The 19197-nt window shown below is 44.6% G+C and overlaps 1 protein-coding gene across 13 annotated transcripts in view; it reads right to left on the reverse strand.

Moving 5' to 3' along the window:
• The window catches only part of SLC4A11 (solute carrier family 4 member 11), a 232644-nt gene that overhangs the window by 35145 nt on the left and 178302 nt on the right, over positions 1–19197 (reverse strand). For all 13 annotated transcript variants that reach the window (XM_043544918.1, XM_043544916.1, XM_043544917.1 and 10 more), the window contains 4 exons: positions 8016–8141; positions 6237–6350; positions 5018–5150; positions 4289–4362 (listed from right to left, as the gene is read on the reverse strand). In XM_043544918.1, the coding sequence (XP_043400853.1) occupies positions 4289–4362; positions 5018–5150; positions 6237–6350; positions 8016–8141 (447 nt within the window). The remainder of the gene's footprint in view (positions 1–4288; positions 4363–5017; positions 5151–6236; positions 6351–8015; positions 8142–19197) is intronic.

Genomic DNA, 19197 nt, shown 5'->3' on the forward strand with positions numbered 1-19197 from the left:
ATGCACTCCCTGACAATGCTTTTAAGGTAGCAGGAAAGTCATAGCAGCATAATGTCTGGCCAGCTGATGTGTTATGCAACCCGCCAGCATGCAGAAGTCTTCTGATCTCACCCTTCTGATCTCCCTAGATGCATGACTGTACCTCAGTAATAAGGCAGGCAAAAACTGACATAGAAAGGTCAAGTATTTTGCTGGGGTTATGGAGCAAGTTGGTAGCAGGAGCCCGGATTAGAACTCTGGAACCCCTGGATACAGGTCCTGTAGTCTGGAGTCCATGCAGCCTCTCATAACCTCCGAGTATCATCACTCCATCAGTCCACAGGAGAATTTACAAAGAATCAAAAGGATCTGTGAAAGCCTCATTTCAGTGATGCTGCCCACACCCTTCCAACGTTCAATATGGTATACTGGACACACATGGGGATTTTTTATACTGTAGTAAAATCAGCCGATCTCAGAGGGGGCATAGCAACGGTGAACCTAAATATCCAAGGAGATGGGGAGATAGATATTTGGAAGAGTGTAACAGGATGTACTTAGAAAAGCCAGAAATACCATGGAGTTGAGCAGTGAGGACTATGGCAGTTTTAAACACATTCTAATGCAGAACATCCTTCAGTGTGAAAGACCTGTGCTCCTAAACTCCCATGGCCCATGCTGAAAGCGGACTGTGAGATGTCTACATCTGTTATAGGTGGGGCTGGTAGCACTGCCCAATATTAAAGTTGCCTGATACCACCCCATTATAAGACTCTGGTTTCAGTTGCTTATAAAACTTTGCCAAACGTTAACCATTGGGGTGGAAGTTTTAAATGTGCCTTGTCCGCATCAGGCTGAATTTCTTTTGGAAAATTTCAGCCAAAATGGTTCAGCCACTTCTGAGAAGGAGGCTAGGGGAAAAAATACATTTTGTTGAACCTTTACTCTGAGAAGCTCTAGTGCCCCCATGCTTTGGAGCAAGGACTTGAAGTTTGGCAAAGGATGTGCCTTTTGGCATCCCTGTGAAAATCTGCCTACATTTGGCCAAGTTATAAGCCATTTAACAACTGCACTTCACACGTGCTAAGTAGAAATTTATTTTTTGCTTTGCATATAAATTCCCTGAAGATTCGGTCTGCATTGGGCATGCTCCAGCCAGGGGGTGAGCAGGGCGTTCCCTGCAATTCTAGTTCTGAGCTGCTGTGGGCCAGGCATTCGACTCGAGAGCAGGGAACATGCCTTTCCTACACGGTCAATGCCCCCTCTCCCATACGGTCAATGCCCCCTCTCCCCTGCTGAGCCCAGACAACATGGAGGAGGAAGCTGCCTGCTCTGAACACAGAAGGTACAAGAGACAGACCTTCAAGGGAGGGAGCAGGGGGAGTAGATTGGGACCAGAGGCTGGCAGGGAGAGTTGGGAGTGGGGTGAGAGATTGAAACAGAAAACCAAGGAGAGAGAGACTGGGAACCAGTGGGCTGAGGTGGCAGACTGGAACTGGGAGCGGCTGGTCAAGGAGACTCGGAGTATCTATCCGTGTATCCCATGGGGAGGAGCCAGGTTACAGGGGGAGAAATGGTATTGGCTAGGCAAAGACACTAGACAAGAAACTGAGTGGATAACAGCACAGGTTGACTGCGGAGCTCAGAGCGGGAGACTGGGACTGGAAGCAAGTAGGGATGGGGAATGTAGTCAGAAGAGGGGATGACTGGAGGCTGGGAAGAGACAGATTGGATAAGGAGCTGGTGGGGAGGGAAACTGACACAGTTGGCAGGGGAGTCCAAAGAGATGAGACTAGGATTTACTGGGCAAGGTGACGGGATTGGGGTGAGAAGTCTGAGGAGTGGAGACTGGGACTGGTCAGGTGAGGGGATGGGGAGCAAGGGATGGGGAAGAGACAATAGGACAAGGACAAGTTGGAGAGGACAAAAAGGGAGAATGGGCAGAAGAGTCTGTGCCCACAAGATCACATCCCTTCCAGCGCCTGGAATGGAACCTAGGATTTGTGACTCATCATTCCTCTGCTGTCAGCAAATATCCGTGAACCCCCTTTAGTTCTGGTCCACATAGAGGAGGACAGCTACTACCATCGGTTACTCCATTAGTTCGAGTAGCAGAGGTGGCTGGGTTTTTTTTGTTTTATTTTTGATGGGGATGAGAGTTGTAAAGGTCCCAAGGGGGTGTCCTGCATACAACTGGATTCTATCCCTGCATCTGCCACAGAGTTTCCATTGGTGATCACTAATTGCATGCTCCTCATTTTCTGGGTGACCAGCTTGAGACGCTAAAGTCTGATTTGCAGAAGTGCTGAGCACTCGCAGCTCCAACGGACGTCACTGGGCTTTGAACACAGGAAATGCTGCAAAATGCTAAGTACTCTGAAAAAATCAGGTCCTAGGCATGAAAATGGACACACAAAAATAGTGGATACTTTGGGCCTCAATCTCTCTGTACCTCAGTTCCCCATCTGTAAAATGGGGATAGAACTCTTTAACGTTTGGGAAGCACTCGAACTACTGTCACAGCACCACAGAAAATGGTAAATTAGTAATTCTGTCTTCAGAGCAGGTTGAATAGTGTGCAGTAAATAAGGCCTGGGGCCACACACTGAACAAGGAGGAGAAAAAATACCGAAGAGCTGCTCATTGAGTGAGAGCAACCCATTCTGTGCTCTGAACGAGGCCAGGGTCCTGTGGGAAAAATAGTCCATGGTCATGCAGTTGAAGCCTGTATCATAATGCATGTGCACAAGGGGCTCGAATTAATGCTCAAGCAACCCTAACTCTGGCATTTCCTAACTTTCCAGTGCTTCATTTTGCAGCCCGGATAATGTTTTTTTAAATGTACTTTTGGAGTGTGCGATATAAAGAGCGAACCTGCAGGTTCTAAGAACGGCAAATCACACCATGGGACCACCTGCATTATAAAGGATTCGAGGCTGCAGAACTCAAAACCCCTTTCGCCCTGTTAGTATCAGGCAAAAAAAAAAAAACGGGGGGGTGGGGAGGGTAATAACATCAGCTAATCCCTCATTCAAAGTGTTTTCAAGGCAAGGCAAGGCAAGGCAAAGCAAAAGGAACACTGCCTTTAGCATGCAGTTTCTGCAAGGAGCTTTCATCTTGTTTGTGCCCCATCCTGTTGCCTGACTCAGGCGAAGGTAAAGACTGCAGGAGATTTGTTACTCTTACTTACCCGTGGTCAAACACTGCAGAGGTGTACAGCAGAGAATTCATGAACTGTGACCAGTTTGGCCGAGAGACCAGAAACGCTTAGTTTAGATGCATCCTGACAGGCATTTGCTACAAAACCTGTATGTTTCCCTTTAAGGGAGCTGGACTGGTATAGCAGCTCATTCTGAAGTCATCTGTGCCAGTTTTCCTCCGTATCTGGCCACAGGTGGAGTGTCTTTATGTTACCCAGCATCTCGTGGTGCCTTGTGTTTAGAGGGTGCCGGGGCACTGCACAGTTAAGGTCTGGCAGGAGGTGAACCCTGGTGATTTTCAGAGGGGCTGTACTCGACCTGCTCTAAATGGCGCAATCTAAACGGCACCCAGTTCGCATTGAGGACGTCCCGTTTCAAACAGGACTACGTTAATGTGCTCTAGGTACCTTTTAGAGTGCACCAGCAGGATCGACACAGGGCAGCTGGAGCACAACGCTTCAGAGCACTCTGCATTTTACATCCCTTCAGCCCGGGCATAGACCGCAAGGACCAGCTTTCACATAGCCCAGTACAACTGACGTGGACTCCAGAGCCCAGGTAGGTTACTCAAAGGGTTAAGGTTTTTTTCCCCCCCGCTATGCCCCACTTGCCCCGAAGTTCGCTGTGCTATTGATGGAGGAAGGGAGGATGGGTGCAGCCAGTCCACTGAATCTAAAATGATGGTGAATTTTTGTTGAACAGGGCTTTGAAAGAGAAATGAAACAGTTCAGTAAAATGTATGTGGGTGGCAGGAAGCAAAAATTTCTACAGTGTCTCTAAATTGCACCTTCTCCTTTCGATTTTAGTGTCTGATCCTAACAGAACAGCTGAAACAAGAGTGTCTATAATACAGCCTACATATCCAAAATAAAATCTTGTCATGAATCATCTTCCCATCAACACATTTTAGAAAAACTGAAGACGCTTCATGAATGCTTAATAGACAACGAATGCTGTGTATACTGCAAATCACATTTTGCTGGGAGTTCTATAGCATGGTTTGCCTTGAAAAGAAATGGAATTTATGGTTGAAACTTAGTTATTTTCTTTCTACAGCAAAACTAAGCATGGATCAGAACTGAAACACACCACCTTCTTTCAATGCTTACCTTTAATAATCCCTTTGAGTGCATCAAGCACAAATGTGATTGATATAAAAAGTGCAATGATTTCTTCTGTTGATCTACAAAAAAAAAAAAAAAAAAAGCTCCCATGGATTAATATGGTCAGCGTCACAAAGTCTGAATACCCCCCAATATATTAATATACTTGTTATTTTATGAGGAAAGTGTACAGATTTTAGTTAAACACTGATTTGGATGATAGAACCAGCAAGCCTTGAAAACATCTTGCAAGCAGAAGTACTAAAAACTTTAATGAGCACATAATGTCCAAAACCAAAACTATATATTCTCAGTTGAGAGTATTCTAGTTTTGTAACATAGCGCTTGTTTACATGACATTTAGTTTGCTGAAAGTGGGGGTACGAATCTACAGTGCACCAGCCTGCTGAAGACTAACGGTCTCTGCAGACCCTGCTGATGCGTATTAACAGTTCATTAATGTGCTTTGATCTCCTCCTCTTTGAAACGGGACTAGATCAAAGCTCATTAATGAGCTGTTAATGCACATCAGCAAGGTCCACATGGAAAATTAGTCCATGGCAGGGTAGCGTCGGTTCAGTTCATACCCCAACTTGCTGTGAACTGATTGTTCATGTAGACAAGCCCATAGATTTTATAGCAAGTTCACAATTAGGAACTTCTGGAACGTATGATTTTCTGTTTGCTGAATAATATAATCAAAATGGGACTTCCCTTGAAAAAAGCAAGAGGTACCTTTTAAAGAGCTTCATTACAAGACTGAAGTTAAAGAGAGAATACAGCACAAGAAAAAAACTGTTCCACAGTCCAATCCAGGCGTAGAAAGCACTAAAATCCAGGCTGTAGTCATCACAGATCCCTCGGATCACTGCAACAACAGTAAAACATTCAGTGGTGGATTCACGTTTTTAAGACATTATAGATAAACCACTCAGATTTATAGAGTTTAAGGTCACAAGGGACCATTAGATCACCAAGTCTGACCTGCATGTCACAGGCCATTAAATTTCATCCAGTTACCCTTGTACTGAGCCCAATGAATTGTATTTGGCTAAAGCACTAATTCGTTCAAAGGCAATAAATGGGCAATAGTTTTGATTCCATCTGTCAACACTACGGACTGTTCCAGATCTAAAGGGAGGTTTAACGCTCACAGGAAAGAGAAAAAGAGAGAGAGGTCTTGCATTACATATCTTGACCATTTGGCTGCTGTTGAATTTTCTAGGTACCATGTAACCAAATCCGATACAGCACATCTTAACATTCCATTGGTTCTTGTTAACGAGCACTGGTAGCATAGCACAAGCAGAGGACCAGTCAAAAAAGTGTTAACATAATGTCAGTACCAATATTTAAAGAATGATAATTGGGGGGATGGGGGTGGGGGGGAAACTGTTCAAATGTTTCTTTTGAAGGTAGCCAAGTAATAAGTATCTCTCTAGTGGAGAGCTAAGCCACCAAACCACCCCACTGTAATTTGACTTATTGGACCTATAATGGAAACACTGGTGGAGCCAACTCCCCTGTACCTTCAGCTAAAAAAAGGCTACCGTCGCTGGTTAGCCATTGCTGAAAATCCACTTGTCACACCTGATCAGGACTATATATTAACGACGCATATTGCAGTCCCTGATCCTCAATGCATACAAATATTTATTCCCAAGTGAGAACAAAAAAAATCCCACGGAAATTCAATTTTATTCTCATAAAAAAAACTGTATACTTTTTTTTTCATTTAAAATTATTCTGTTAGAAATCTCAATGAAACAACACTCCCTAAATCTCTTTTCCAGGGCTGAAAGCAGGTCTGTAAAGTTTAGCTTTGTGTAGTTGTAGGCCTAGGATAGATTTACCTAGCGCAGCTCTAAGGAACGCAAGGCTCTCAGAGTGTCATCTCACCGATTCTGAGTGCAGTATGTTCTCCTCCATCCGCATTGTGCTTTGGTAAACTTACCATTGATGTACAAAGCTAAAGGAGCTGTGGTTAAGAGTACAACTAGTGGCTGCCCTGAAAACAGAGCATAAAGAAGTCCACCGATACACTGGCCAACAATTGTCTTCTGCACATCTAAAAATAATGAAAAAGTATGTTTTTTTAAGCCCAACTATTTACAAATGCACTTCCTACTAAGGGTATGGCTACACTGCAGTTGCCTGAGGCAGGAGCCTTGGCTCTGGACCCCACGAGGAGGGAGGGTCTCAGAGTCCAGGATCCAGCTCAAGCCTGAAGGTATAAACCACAATTAAACAGCCCCTAAGCCTGAGCCCCGTGAGCCCGAATCAGCTGACACAAGCCCGCTGCAGGTGTTTAATTGCAGCATACACATGCTGTTAGTGATCAGCTAGATAATTATTGCACTAATGTAAACCACCCAAGTCATGAATGCTAGCCACTAACAGCACTTACCGAGAGCAAGACACTCCAAACAAGGGACTACCCACACGTAGCAGTTAATACACAAAGGGCACAATCATTACTAGGGAATTCAAATCGATGGTACATAACCAAACTTACATTAATAGTCTAAAGAGAGACTTGGGATCCCAGGGAATTGCCCTTTCACATGGGGAGTAGAGGGAATTTTTTTAAAGCAGTGGGTCTCAAACTTATTTGATTGCACCCCCCTTCTTTGGGTCTGTAATAGTTTGCGCCCCCCGCCCCCCTTACACACCCACCCATTGCCGGACAGGCAGAGCACAGAGCCATGGCTGCTGGCTGGGTGCACAGCGGCAGCACAGAAGTTAGCGTTGCAACGTGAAAAGAGACATTTGTCAATATCACTTTTCACAGCAGACTTACGACCCATTGCCAACCTCACTGCTGCTGCTGCCACCCTGGGGCCGACAGCTGGAGACCCGCCACTGCCTCCCGGTGAGAGCCTGAACCTGGGTAGTGGGGTTCCAGCTGTCAGCCCAAGGCAGCGGTTGTCCCCTTTATCCCTGCCCCTGCCTCCCCGGTGTGCATGGCCCTTCTGCATGAGCCCCAGCCTCCTGGGGCCGACAGTCCGAGCCCTGCTGCCCGGGGCTGACAGCTGGAGTGCTTAAAAAAACAAACAAACAAATGCACAGCTTGCACCTTCCTTGACACATTCCTGCACCTCCCTTGGGAGGCATGCCTCATAGTTTGAGAATCACTGTTTTAAAGTGAAGCAAAGAGCAATTTTTCATACATAAGTAGTACACAAAACAGGGTTGGATTCTCATCTCCACTAAGCTGCTGCTGAATTGCAAGTACAACGTAAAGGGGCCTTAGTGCAAAGAGCAATCAGGCCTACAGCAGGGATAGGTTGGGTGATACCAGAAGAATGAGCAAATGTCTTCCACCAGGCTAGTTATTTGTATTACAATAGCCCCCCAAAGCCCCAGTCAGAAGCGGGGCCCCATTGTGTTAGGTGTTGTACAAACACATAAGCGTGGACTTACAACCCTTTGCACAGGATTACCTTTACTGTCATTGCAACACGGGTAGCACAGAACACAACGATAGGTCTGTACTTGTCTATGTACCTAGGGACACCAGAAAAGTTTGTATATAGATACAGATTCCTTTTTCTAATCTATTAAAAGAAATAAGGTGGGAGAACAACTGTCCATATTGTTACTGGAAAAGAAGTCCTTACCGATGTCTCCTCCACCAGACCTCGCTTATTTCATTATTTCCCCCAAACAGACGTAAAGCAACTGACTGACAGATGGAGATAGGATTTTAAACCAAAAAGAGTGGGAAGCTCACCAATAACTCCTCTTGTGTTTTCATCATTTAGGGAACCAAATGCAATGGATGGCAGGAGGCAGGCAAAATATAAAAAGATCATCGTTGTGATGTATTTTCCTATGGCCTTGTTATTCCCAATAATCCCTGAAACAAACCAAAAATAGCGGTATTAATAATCAATAGCACAGTTGATTCTATGGCATTAAAACATTGCTCAAAGACAGTCATGCAGATCATTAGTTATTGGGGACAATAATTTAATGGCTAAAATGAAAAACTGGAAACGTAGTCTGCATCCATTTAAAAGATACAATTTCCTGATGGGGTTTATGCCCAGCTATAGTACAAAGGCAAGCGATGGCAGATAACCCATACGTATTGAACACAGGTATGAAAGAATGTTCAGTGTTTCAACTTGAAAACCTACCTTTGTTAAGGACAATTCCATTTCTGTTGAGGTGGGTTTTTTGTTTGTTATTTACAAACTATATCTGATTTTTCATTACGTTCCCATTTAGAAATTATTTACAGATACTTCTTAGGGACCAAGGAAGTGACTTAGGTGAAGGAAGCTGAACCAGTTGGGATAAAGTAACAACCGAACCTCAAGCCAAAGGTTTATTCGGAGGGTTGAATAAAAAAAAAGGGTAAATTATTTTTCATTTTAGTGCACCTCTGCGCTCCCATCCGGGACTTACTGTATTAAATTTAGATGAAATATATGGCCCAAAGATATTAACATAAATCCAGTCACTATCCAACATTAAACATGGTTTGGGGTTCGGTATAGAGGTCCCTCAGCCTGCTTAGTACCTAAGCCAACACACCATTAAAAATCCATTTAACCTTTTGTTAAAAAAAAAGAAAAGAAGGGACACCAGTTAAAGCATTTGAAATGTAAATTATTGAGTAAGACTTTTATTTTACCCCTTTCCCTGGAAAGGGTCTTTACAGGGGAAAATCCCTTGTGTGGCAGTCTCTCAGGTGGTATCAAAGATGGTAATAACTGTCCTGGTGGGGAAAAGAGAAGATATTAGTTGAGATGGGCTGGAGCCGTTGTTGTGGATGCTGTTGTTAAAGTCCAACCCTGTTTGATCTCTGGTGGTGTTTGGGATTCATCTGTAACTGGTAGGGTTGGCAAGGTCTTCTGGATCCATCTCTCTGGCTCGGTCTAGTCAGGATGTTTCTCAGAATCAGGATGATGAAGGTCCAGGGCTCCTAGGAAATGGTGAGGTTGGCAGCCACGATGATGAAGCTTGCTTCAGTAGCCTCTGTCTGTTCTTCCTTACTTCCTCCCCAAAAAACTCTCTTTCAGGACCCAAAAAGAGAATGATGTGCGGAATAGCCCATCCCCTCATTATTTTGTCCTCCAATTAGGCCCAATATCTGACAAGCCCATTTTGGTTCATTAATTTCTGGTTCCGCGGCTTCTTGTTTTACCAAACATGATCTTAACACAGTCCTTGAAATACATCACCATGGCCTTTTTGTTTGGACTCATTTAGTCTCTTTGTCTGGTTTTCTTGCACTTGTTTACAACATTCATTATGGAAAACAACTTGACCGGTTTTTCCATCCACATTTGCTATAGGTTATTGTCAACTTTCACATACTTTTTACTGTTGAGCTTACAATTAGGGCAACTTTTTAAAAACAGACCAGAATTGAAAATGCCAAAAATGCCACCAGATAGCCTGTTCTAGCAGACAGGCATTCTAGCATCATCAGAAACAGGAAACACTGGAAATCTCAAAGGAAAACATGGTTTTGTTAGACCTGCAGCCTAATTTTCCAGACCCAAGAAGTTTGGACAGTTTGGACGAGGATCAAAGCCACAGCCACATGTTAGGGGTTCTTAACTAAAAATCAAGCCTATGAACATTTTGCAGTTTGTCCTTTGTTAGGGCATGGCTACACTGGCAGATGTAGAGCGCTTTGAGTTAAACCGGCCTTCGTAGAGCGCAGTAGGGAAAGTGCTGAAGTCTGTCCACACGGACAGCTGCAAGCGCACTGGCATGGCCACATTCGCAGCTCTTGCAAGGGCCACAGAGAGCAGTGCATTGTGGTAGCTATCCCAGCACACAAGTGGCTGCAACGTGCATTTCTAATGGGGGTGGGTGGGGTGGAATGTGACAGGGAGTGTGTTCGGTGTATGGGGGGGGAAGAGAGAGTGGGTTTTTGGGGGGCTGAGAGCATGTCAGCATTCTATCTTGTAAGTTCAGACAGCAGCAGACACCTCCCCGCCCCCAGCCCCTCTCTCTCTCACACACACAGCACATTCCACAGTAATGGTTGCTTTGTCTCGGAGCAGATAAGCAGCCCGATGTCAGAAACAGAGCTTTCAAAGGGCATATCTGCATTCCTGCAGCGATTCTAAAACAATGAGAAGAGTGGCCACTTGACTTAAGGGGATTATGGGACGTTTCGGGAGGCTGATCAGAGTGCAGCAATGCAACACCTCGTTCACACTGAGGCCCGGGCGTTTCAGCCAAGGCACACCAAGCGTTAATCTTCTCGCCGAGGTGGAGTACCAGGAGCGCTCTAGCCGCGGAGTCAGAGCGTTCTACGTGCCTTGCTAGTGTGGACAGGTAGTGAGCTAGGGCGCCCGTGGCTGCTTTAATGCGCTCTAACTCACAAGAGTAGCCAAGCTCTTAGTTTCAATATGCTAATCAACGGTCTTCTCAGCTCATAATACTTTTGATAGGAAAAACAACCACCAGGAACTACACTGTCCCAGACGGAAATCTGATAATGTTATAGGCTTGAATCATTAACACACAGGGGAAAAAACAGTTTATTTGATTTGATAATTTTACAAAAACAAGTGATACAATACAAGAATGCCCATGTTAAGATTATATGCAGTGTTTTTGCTGTGTTGGTCCCAGGATATTAAAGAGACACGGTGGGTGAGGTAATATCTTATATTGGACGAACTGAATGAACTCTCACAAAACAAGATAAGACAAAAACACTGTATCACTTGTGGGCGAACACTTTTCACAAAGCAATCACTCGGTATCTGACCTCTCAGTCCTTGTCCTCAAAGGAAACCTACATAAAACCTTCAAAAGACAAAGCCTGGGAGTTTAAATTCATAACTTTGCTAGACATGAAAAATCATGGTCTTAAAAATAAATACACTTGATTTTTGGCTTATTACAACAATGGTAACCTGCTAAGCCCCCCTTTTTTGTCTTATGACTGCAGGGGTGTTAATGGGTCACTTCACCTTGAATGGCCCCTTAGATTAGAACAGCTGTTAACTACTTACGCCAAACAATCTGCTCCACCTTGTATGTAACTGTATCACTCTGTTTACATACCCCAGACCTGAAGAAGAGCTCTTTGTTGCTCAAAAGCTTGTCTCTCTCACCAACAGCAGTTGGTCCAACAGAATATATTACCTCACCCACCCTGTGTCTCAAAGGGCATGTTTATACTACAGCCTATGTCGGCAAAATTTATGTTGCTCAGAAGTGTGAATATTCCACCCCCAAGCGACATAAATTACACCAGCATAAGAGCTCCTGCGCACAGTACTATGTCGGCAGGAGAGCTTGTCCCGTCGGCATAGAGCGTCTTCAGCTATATGTATAGACATGGCCTCATATCCTGGAACCAACACAGCTACAGCAACGCTGCAAATTTATTGAGCTGCTGTTTCTTTCTGTACATACAAATATACCATGTGTAAAATTAGCATTGTTAACGTCAAATATTTATCACAATGACGTTTTTCTTTTAAGTCAATGTCTGATGAGAGATCTAACAGGTTTATTTGCAGCCCAGAAACTGACCCAGTCCACTTCATCCGAAAAAAATGCAGGATGCATCATGACAATATATCATTTGGAACAGCCTAATAAAACGAGTGGAAAAACAAGCCATCTTCCTCTGACTGGGCAGTGTACGTTTGCAGCACAATCAGCTTGCAGTCCAGCTGTGACATTTGAGTGATTGACTGTTAGAGAAACTGTGACTTAAAACGGAGGTACCTCTATGGATTCAAACTGCCGGGGACAATGTTTATTTGTACCACAGCTCTATTTTTTGCGCTCTATAAATTTCCAAAATGTTCAGTTAACTGTGTTGAGGTAAAAATAAATAAATAAATAATAAAAAAATTGGTATCTGACTTTTAAAAAAAACACACACAGAATCTTCTGGAGAATGCACAGATTAGAGTACTGTTGGCCTCAATTTACTTTCATATTCATGTTTATAACACAATTGATAAAAAGGGCTCAGTCGGAGGCTGACACATTTAGACCTACTAATTTTACATTTATTGAATAAACTTGGGGCATGCAAGGAGACGTGTGGGCATAGCTATTAGTAAAGCAAGTGTATTAGCTGTTGAATAAAAATCAGCTGAAAAGTTCAATTACACGGATGTGCTTCACAGACAAAGCCACATCTTTTAAACCCAAGGCAAACAAAGCATCAGTCATGTTTAAATTATAAAAAATACTTGGCAGATGACATCCTCGGAGTCATTCCGAAAGAAGGGCAACGTATACACATGCCATGCTGCAGTGCCACATTAGAGATATTTTTGAACTGTATTATGAATTGTTAGGGTAGACCTGGCTTTCTGATCTACCTCTCAGATCCATCCCCATTAAGAATAACGTAATCTCACGGTGATTTGCGGGAAGAGCGAAAGCGAGAAGTGAAAGAGAGAAGCGAGTCTGCTTTGTGTTCTTGAACAGCACAGATGGCCAGAATGAAGAATTTTCTCTCTCCTTAGAGGAAGGCTGCTTATGAGAACACATTCTTTAAGCTGGAGTGCTCTATATTCAACAGATTCTTTCTTGGGCAAAGGGAAAATTCTCAAATTCAGTTTCCTGAACCTGAGTGTAAACAAACAGAATGCTCAGGGGGATTCTACCAACTTAATATCTTGTATTTCTTTTGGCTATTTATTATTTCCTGCCGACTTCTGTCCGCTTGGCAGGATGTATATTCACACGCATCCACATTATTTTAATGGGCTTCACTTTCAACAAGAGGGCCCGAGCTGGGCATGGAAATGCCGAGAGTCTGTACAATTTGGCACTTGAACATGGCCAGAGATGGGGCTTTAGGAAGGCAAAACCCATCAAGCATTTAAAGCGAGAGAGCAAAACAGACAGATCAGGAGAGTGGCCACCTATTTAAGTTCACGTGAGTATTTACCAAAGGGGAGCTGCAGGCTCAAATTGCACTTGCAGGCTTAGGTGGTGCACTGATCAGTTAAGGCATTTTGCATGTTTGCAAAACACACCCTTTTCCAACAAGTCAGATTAATGACAGCACTTAAACTAAGCTTTTTACCTTTAAAGTTCTTTATAAACATCTTGTTCCTGGTGAGTATTATTGTACCTCACTATGGCCCTGATCCTGCAAAACACAAACACATGCATCATTCGGCTCACGTCTGTAGTCCTTCAATAGGACTGTTCACTTGGGCAAAGTTACATGCATGCTTAAGTGCTGTGCAGGATCCAGGCCTATGAGGGCAATCCTACTGATTTTAATTACAAAAAACTTGCATGGTGAGGTCATAACATAAGACTGGGTCAGACCAATGGTCCATCTAGCCCAGTATCCTGTCTTCTGACAGTGGCCAATGCCAGGTGCTTCAGGGGGAATGAACAGAACAGGTAATCATCAAGTGATCCATCCCCTATTGCCCATTCCCAGGTCCTACTCAACATGAGTAAGGGTAGCAGAATAGGGTCAACAATAATTAATCTCAAACTCCGGCAAGACAGAGAAACTGAAGCAATGAGATGCTAAGGGATCATCAGAAGGACACAGAGGGTCAGTGTTATTGCTGAGAACAAAATCCAGGAACACCTGTATCTTACTTCAGTGCACTGACTCATTTAGCTAATCATCTGTGTACATCTTTAAATCGTTTCAAAGTTCTCTCTTTGTATTGCACTGGTAGAGTAAAATAGCAAATCACAAAAAAACCCATTATACGTTTAAAAAAAAAAACATACTGAAGGAATGGAAAAACAACATTTAAGAATACAGAGAATGTGTAAATCTTATGTATGATCAAAAGAAAACAGGGATATATATTTATTTATTTGGGAAAATGTAGGCAGTTTTTCCAAAATCTGTATGATTTCATCAGGAATTTTAACTAAAATCTGCAGAATTTTTTAGGGACAAGTTCAGCAATGGGAAATCCTGAATTTGGCCCTATTATTTTATTAATTTTGTACATGATACTGGTAAGTCAAAAGGAGAGTAACTCAAATACTTCAATAAAGTTATTAAAAGACAACTGCTGCTGGACCAAAGTTTATAGAAACAAAGCAAAATCCCACGAGCCACACTGCAGGAGCTCAACAGTTCATAGCTCACCATGCATTTCATTTTACCCCCAGTTTTAAAGGACAGTTACAAGTGTCCCAGTCATTTGCATAATTCAAGGGTATCAAACCCAAGTGCTTCAGGCAAGAAATACAATCTCTATACAAATCATACACACCCCTGGAATCCTGTTGTGACATCCTGGTTCCATTGACATCAAAGGTGCTAGGATTTCACCCCTAGTCTTTCTGCTGCAAAAACACAAGCCTCTTATGAACTAAAGCATTCTTCTTTAGCTAGCACTAGCAGATCCTTTATCTTCACTGTGAGGACAAAGCCAGTAGGACAACAAAATCCCCCCTTTGCCCCGCACAGTCATGACATTCCGAAGACAATTTAATGGCTGGTCTTGTTGGCCTGCTCATACATTGCTACTGTGTCTTCTGCTCAGACTGCACTCTCCACTTCCTCAATAAAAAACAATGCCTTCACTCTCACGTGAACCTCTGATGAGGCATGCATGGCTGTTTCTTAGTTTGGATAATTCAAATACCCCATTTGCAGTACCATGCTGCTTTGAGATGATCCAGAAACTTCATGGCCTTGGTCTCCTTCAGAGCTGGTGCTTTGTGGAAGATGCTCACGGTTTCTCATCTATTTTTCATCCCACGTATCCTTAAAGAATTACACCACTGCACTCTTGACTGCTGCAAGAATTTCAGCCCCTCCATCTATATTCTGTACAGACGTCAGTCACCATTAATGTTATTTCATAAATGCTAAGTATATTGACATGCAGTGCTGAGAATCATTGAACTGAGTTTCAGCTCTGACCACTACTCATACAAAACTTCTCTGATTATTTGAGCTAGTGATGTGCAAGGTACTTCACAAACACAAAATAAGAAAAGGTCCTTGCCTAAACTCGTCAAACACAAACTTACTCCTCTTTCATTGTGTTCCTGCTCTTCACTGATTTTTAGCACAAACTACAAAAATACATTACAGTATTTATTTATAGTACAGCTCGCCAGAAAACACAGTTCCACTGAAATCAAAATGCTTTTGCAAAATTGTGTCATTTTAGTGAACTTCTGTTTTGGAGAAAAACTTGGAAAAAAATTCTGACAATATAGAACAGGGGTGGCCAACCTGAGGCTGAGAAGGAGCCAGAATTTACCAGCGAACATTGCCAAGGAGCCACAGTAATATGTCAGCAGCCCCCCATCTGCTACCCCCTCCAGCCCCCAGCGCCTCCCGCCCACCGGCAGCCCCGCCAATCAGCACCTCCCCCTCCCTCCCACTGCAATCAGCTGTTTTGCAGTGCGCAGGAGGCTCTGGGGGCGGGGGGAGGAGCGAGGGCATTGCACGCTCGGGGGAAGGGGCAGGGGCCTTGGGGGAAGGGGTGGAGTGGTGGCAGGACCTGGGGCAGAGCAGGGGGTTGAGCAGGGAGCACCCCACAGCACATTGGAAAGTTGGCGTCTGTGGCTCCAGCCTCGGAGTCCGTGCCTGTGCCAGGAGACGCAAATTAATCTCTGAAGAGCCGCAGGCGGCTCCGGAGCCACAGGTTGGCCACCCCGATACAGAAAATCAGAACAAAATGTTTCTTTTTTTTAAAAATGACTTTCCATTTCCATTTTTTTAAATATTTTGTATAATATAAAATAAAAAAAAGTCAAAATCAAACCAAAAAGTGTTCTGATTAATTAAAAAAATAAAAATAAAAATTTTCTTCACGGAATTTCAAAGTTTTCAGATTTCATTCCAATTTAGAACAACGTCAGATTTTGAAATCTTGAAATCCTTCACAAGATGGCATTTCCACCCTCCGCATTGCTCTCATTTGTAGGCATTTGTACAGCGCTCCCTGTTGTAGTCTCTGTGCCCCTCACAAAAAAAATACATAAAGCATCACCTCTTGAAGGCTCAGCTCTATTGCCTTCTACTAGGCCAGTTCTTCACAGTGATAGGGGCTAGTGGTAGATTCCTTTAGAGCTGGGTACCATTGTTACATGGCTGCTTTGAGGAAAAGTTCACTTAAGAGGTGTGATGTGCAGCATGGTCTGCAGGGGAGAGATTTGGGCTCAGTTTGGTCTGCTGCCAAAGTCTGTTGCATCTTAGGAGTTTTTCACTGAAAATTCTCCGTTCTGCCCAACACAAAAGAAACCTGGGATCTGTCAGCGGACGTCACAGAGCAGCGTAGCACAGCGCGGAGGAGAGAGAGATGGTTCTGGGAAAACAGGGTTCAGAGCCCAGTCAATGTTCTTAATATGAGAACAAGGATCTTGAATTGGATTCAGAATTCAATCTGCAGTAAACGTAGAGTGGAGCGCATTGGGATGATGGGTTCCTGCCTGCAAACATCTGGGTGCTGCCCCAGATGCAGCTTGAGTCATCCCAGGTAGAGTGAGCAGCTATAGTCCAGTCTTGAGGTGACAAAGGCATGGATCATTGTAGTTAGCTACACATTGCATAGTACTCATCCAACACTTTCCATCCAAGGGGCTCCATGTGCTTTACAAATGTTAATTTCTCCTCACAGTCCTCACAGGCACAGAGAGATGGAGTGACTTGCCCATGGTCACACAGCAAGTCACAGGTAGAGCTGGGGTCATAACTCTGATAAAAGAAAAGGAGTACTAGTGAGCTACAGCTCACTTCATCGGATTCTCAAATAAATTGGTTAGTCTCTAAGGTGCCACTAGTACTCCTTTTCTTTTTGCGAATACAGACTAACACGGCTGCTACTCTGAAACTCTGATAAAGTATCTCCCCGGCCACCAGACGAACACAAAAATGCATACGCAAAGAAATGATTTTTTGTAGCTGCACTAGGCACTTGAATTCCACTTCTGAAAATAATTTTCTCTGCACGTCTTTGCCCACAAATGGCTCATACGATACACTCTGAATATCTAGCTCTAAGGGTTTGATGCAAGTGGGGACAATCTAGGGAAGACTGAAACTCTGTCTTTATACCACCTTGTAAACATTTAGCTGCTGCTGAACAGGTCTGATAGTCACAGACTGCCTGGATACACCGTCAGCACTCAGGCACAATTGGGTATAGAGCACATGAAGGATAAAGAAAACTAGACCCATTTCACTCAGCCCAGCAGAATGGCAGTGCAGAAGGCAAAAAGTTCCTTGCCCTCGCTGGTGGGAGCTAACAGGAGGGCTCCGGGCTGGCCGCCCCACCTTTAGGTGCCTTTTCAAGCATATTACAAAATGGACAAAAGAAAGGGTCTGACACCAATGTTCACATGGGGCTGGACAGCGAGCCCCCACTGCCTGGCTCACCACTCTGGGTGTTGTGATCTGGCACACAGGGGCGCTGTGACACAGACGGTGTGCCACGTTCCAATGCCATTGACTCACATTTGGCCTAGCTGCCCCTTTGTCATGACTGGCTGGGTCAAACCTGACTGCTACTACGACCCCATGCGCCAGGTCGCAATGGGGAGCTGAGCCCTGCCCTGCGGGACAGGAGTAGCTGCGGCCAGGTGACTTGCTCTTCCAGCCCAGCACTAATGACCCATTGGGATCTGGCTCCACCAGGTTGTGCCATTCACAAACTGCCAAATATATTTGAAAAATTAATTTTTCCAATCGCCAACCAGCCAACTAGGGGGGAGGTGCGGGGCATTCTGGGTCCTGTCCCAACGCCCTGTGATGCATCGCTTTGCATCCCAGCAATCCCTGTGCTTCCATCCACATTTGGCGCCGTCTTTCAACATTTTTTATACTGCGCGCGCTGTCTTCCCTTTCAGTCTGCGGGAATAGAGCCTGAAGTGCTGAGGAGTCTGCTGATGGGTCTCGCCAGCACATCACGAATGGCAGTCAAGTTACTCCTTAAGCTCCAAACTGACAGTGAGGACGCCGATGATGTCAACTCGCGGAATGGATAGGACATGAGATTGCTTGTGGTATTCATGGACATGCTCACCACCGTGGAACGCCGCTTTTGGGCTCGGGAAACAAGCACTGAGTGGTGGGATCACATTGTCATGCAAGTCTACGATGACGAGCAGTGGCTGCAGAAATTTCGGATGAGAAAAGCCACTTCCATGGGGATTGTGTGATGAACTCGTCCCCACCCTGCAACGCTAGGACATGAGATTGAGAGCTGCCCTGATGGTGGAGAAGCGGGTGGCTATTGCAATCTGGAAGCTGGCAACTCCAGACAGCCGCCGATCAGTTGCTAACCAGTTTGGAGTGGGAAAGTCGACCGTCGGAATCGTGTTGATGCAAGTTTGCAGGGCCATTAATCGCATCCTGCTCAGAACCATCATGACTCTGGGTAACGTGCGTGACATTGTGGCTGGCTTTGCACAAATGGGTTTCCCTAATTGGAGGGGCGATAGATGGGAAGCATATTCCATTTCACACCAACCCACATAGCCTCCGAGTATGTTAATCGGAAGGGGTATTTCTCTATGATTCTCCAGGTGCTTGTGGATCACCGTGGGCGTTTCACTGACATTAACGCAGGCTGGTCCGGAAAGGTGCATGACGCACGCATCTTTCGGAACACGGGCCTGTTCAGGAAGCTGCAAGCCGGGACTTTCTTCCCAGACCACAAGATCACCATAGGGGAAGTCGAAATGCCCACTGTGATCCTTGGAGACCCCGCTTACCCTTTAATGCCGTGGCTCATGAAACCCTACACAGGGAGCCTTAACAGCAGCAAGAAGCAGTTCAACAACAGGCTGAGTCGGTACGGAATGACTGTGAGTGTGCTTTTGGCTGTTTAAAGGGCTGCTGGTGCTGTCTGCATGGGAAGCTGGACCTGGCCGATGACAACATCCCCACGGTTATATCCACATGCTGTACCCTCCATAACATTTGTGAAGGGAAGGGTGAAAGATTCACTGAGGCATGGATCTCG

This window comes from Chelonia mydas, chromosome 4 (assembly GCF_015237465.2).
Source record: "Chelonia mydas isolate rCheMyd1 chromosome 4, rCheMyd1.pri.v2, whole genome shotgun sequence".
In the NCBI taxonomy this organism is placed as follows: domain Eukaryota; kingdom Metazoa; phylum Chordata; order Testudines; family Cheloniidae; genus Chelonia; species Chelonia mydas.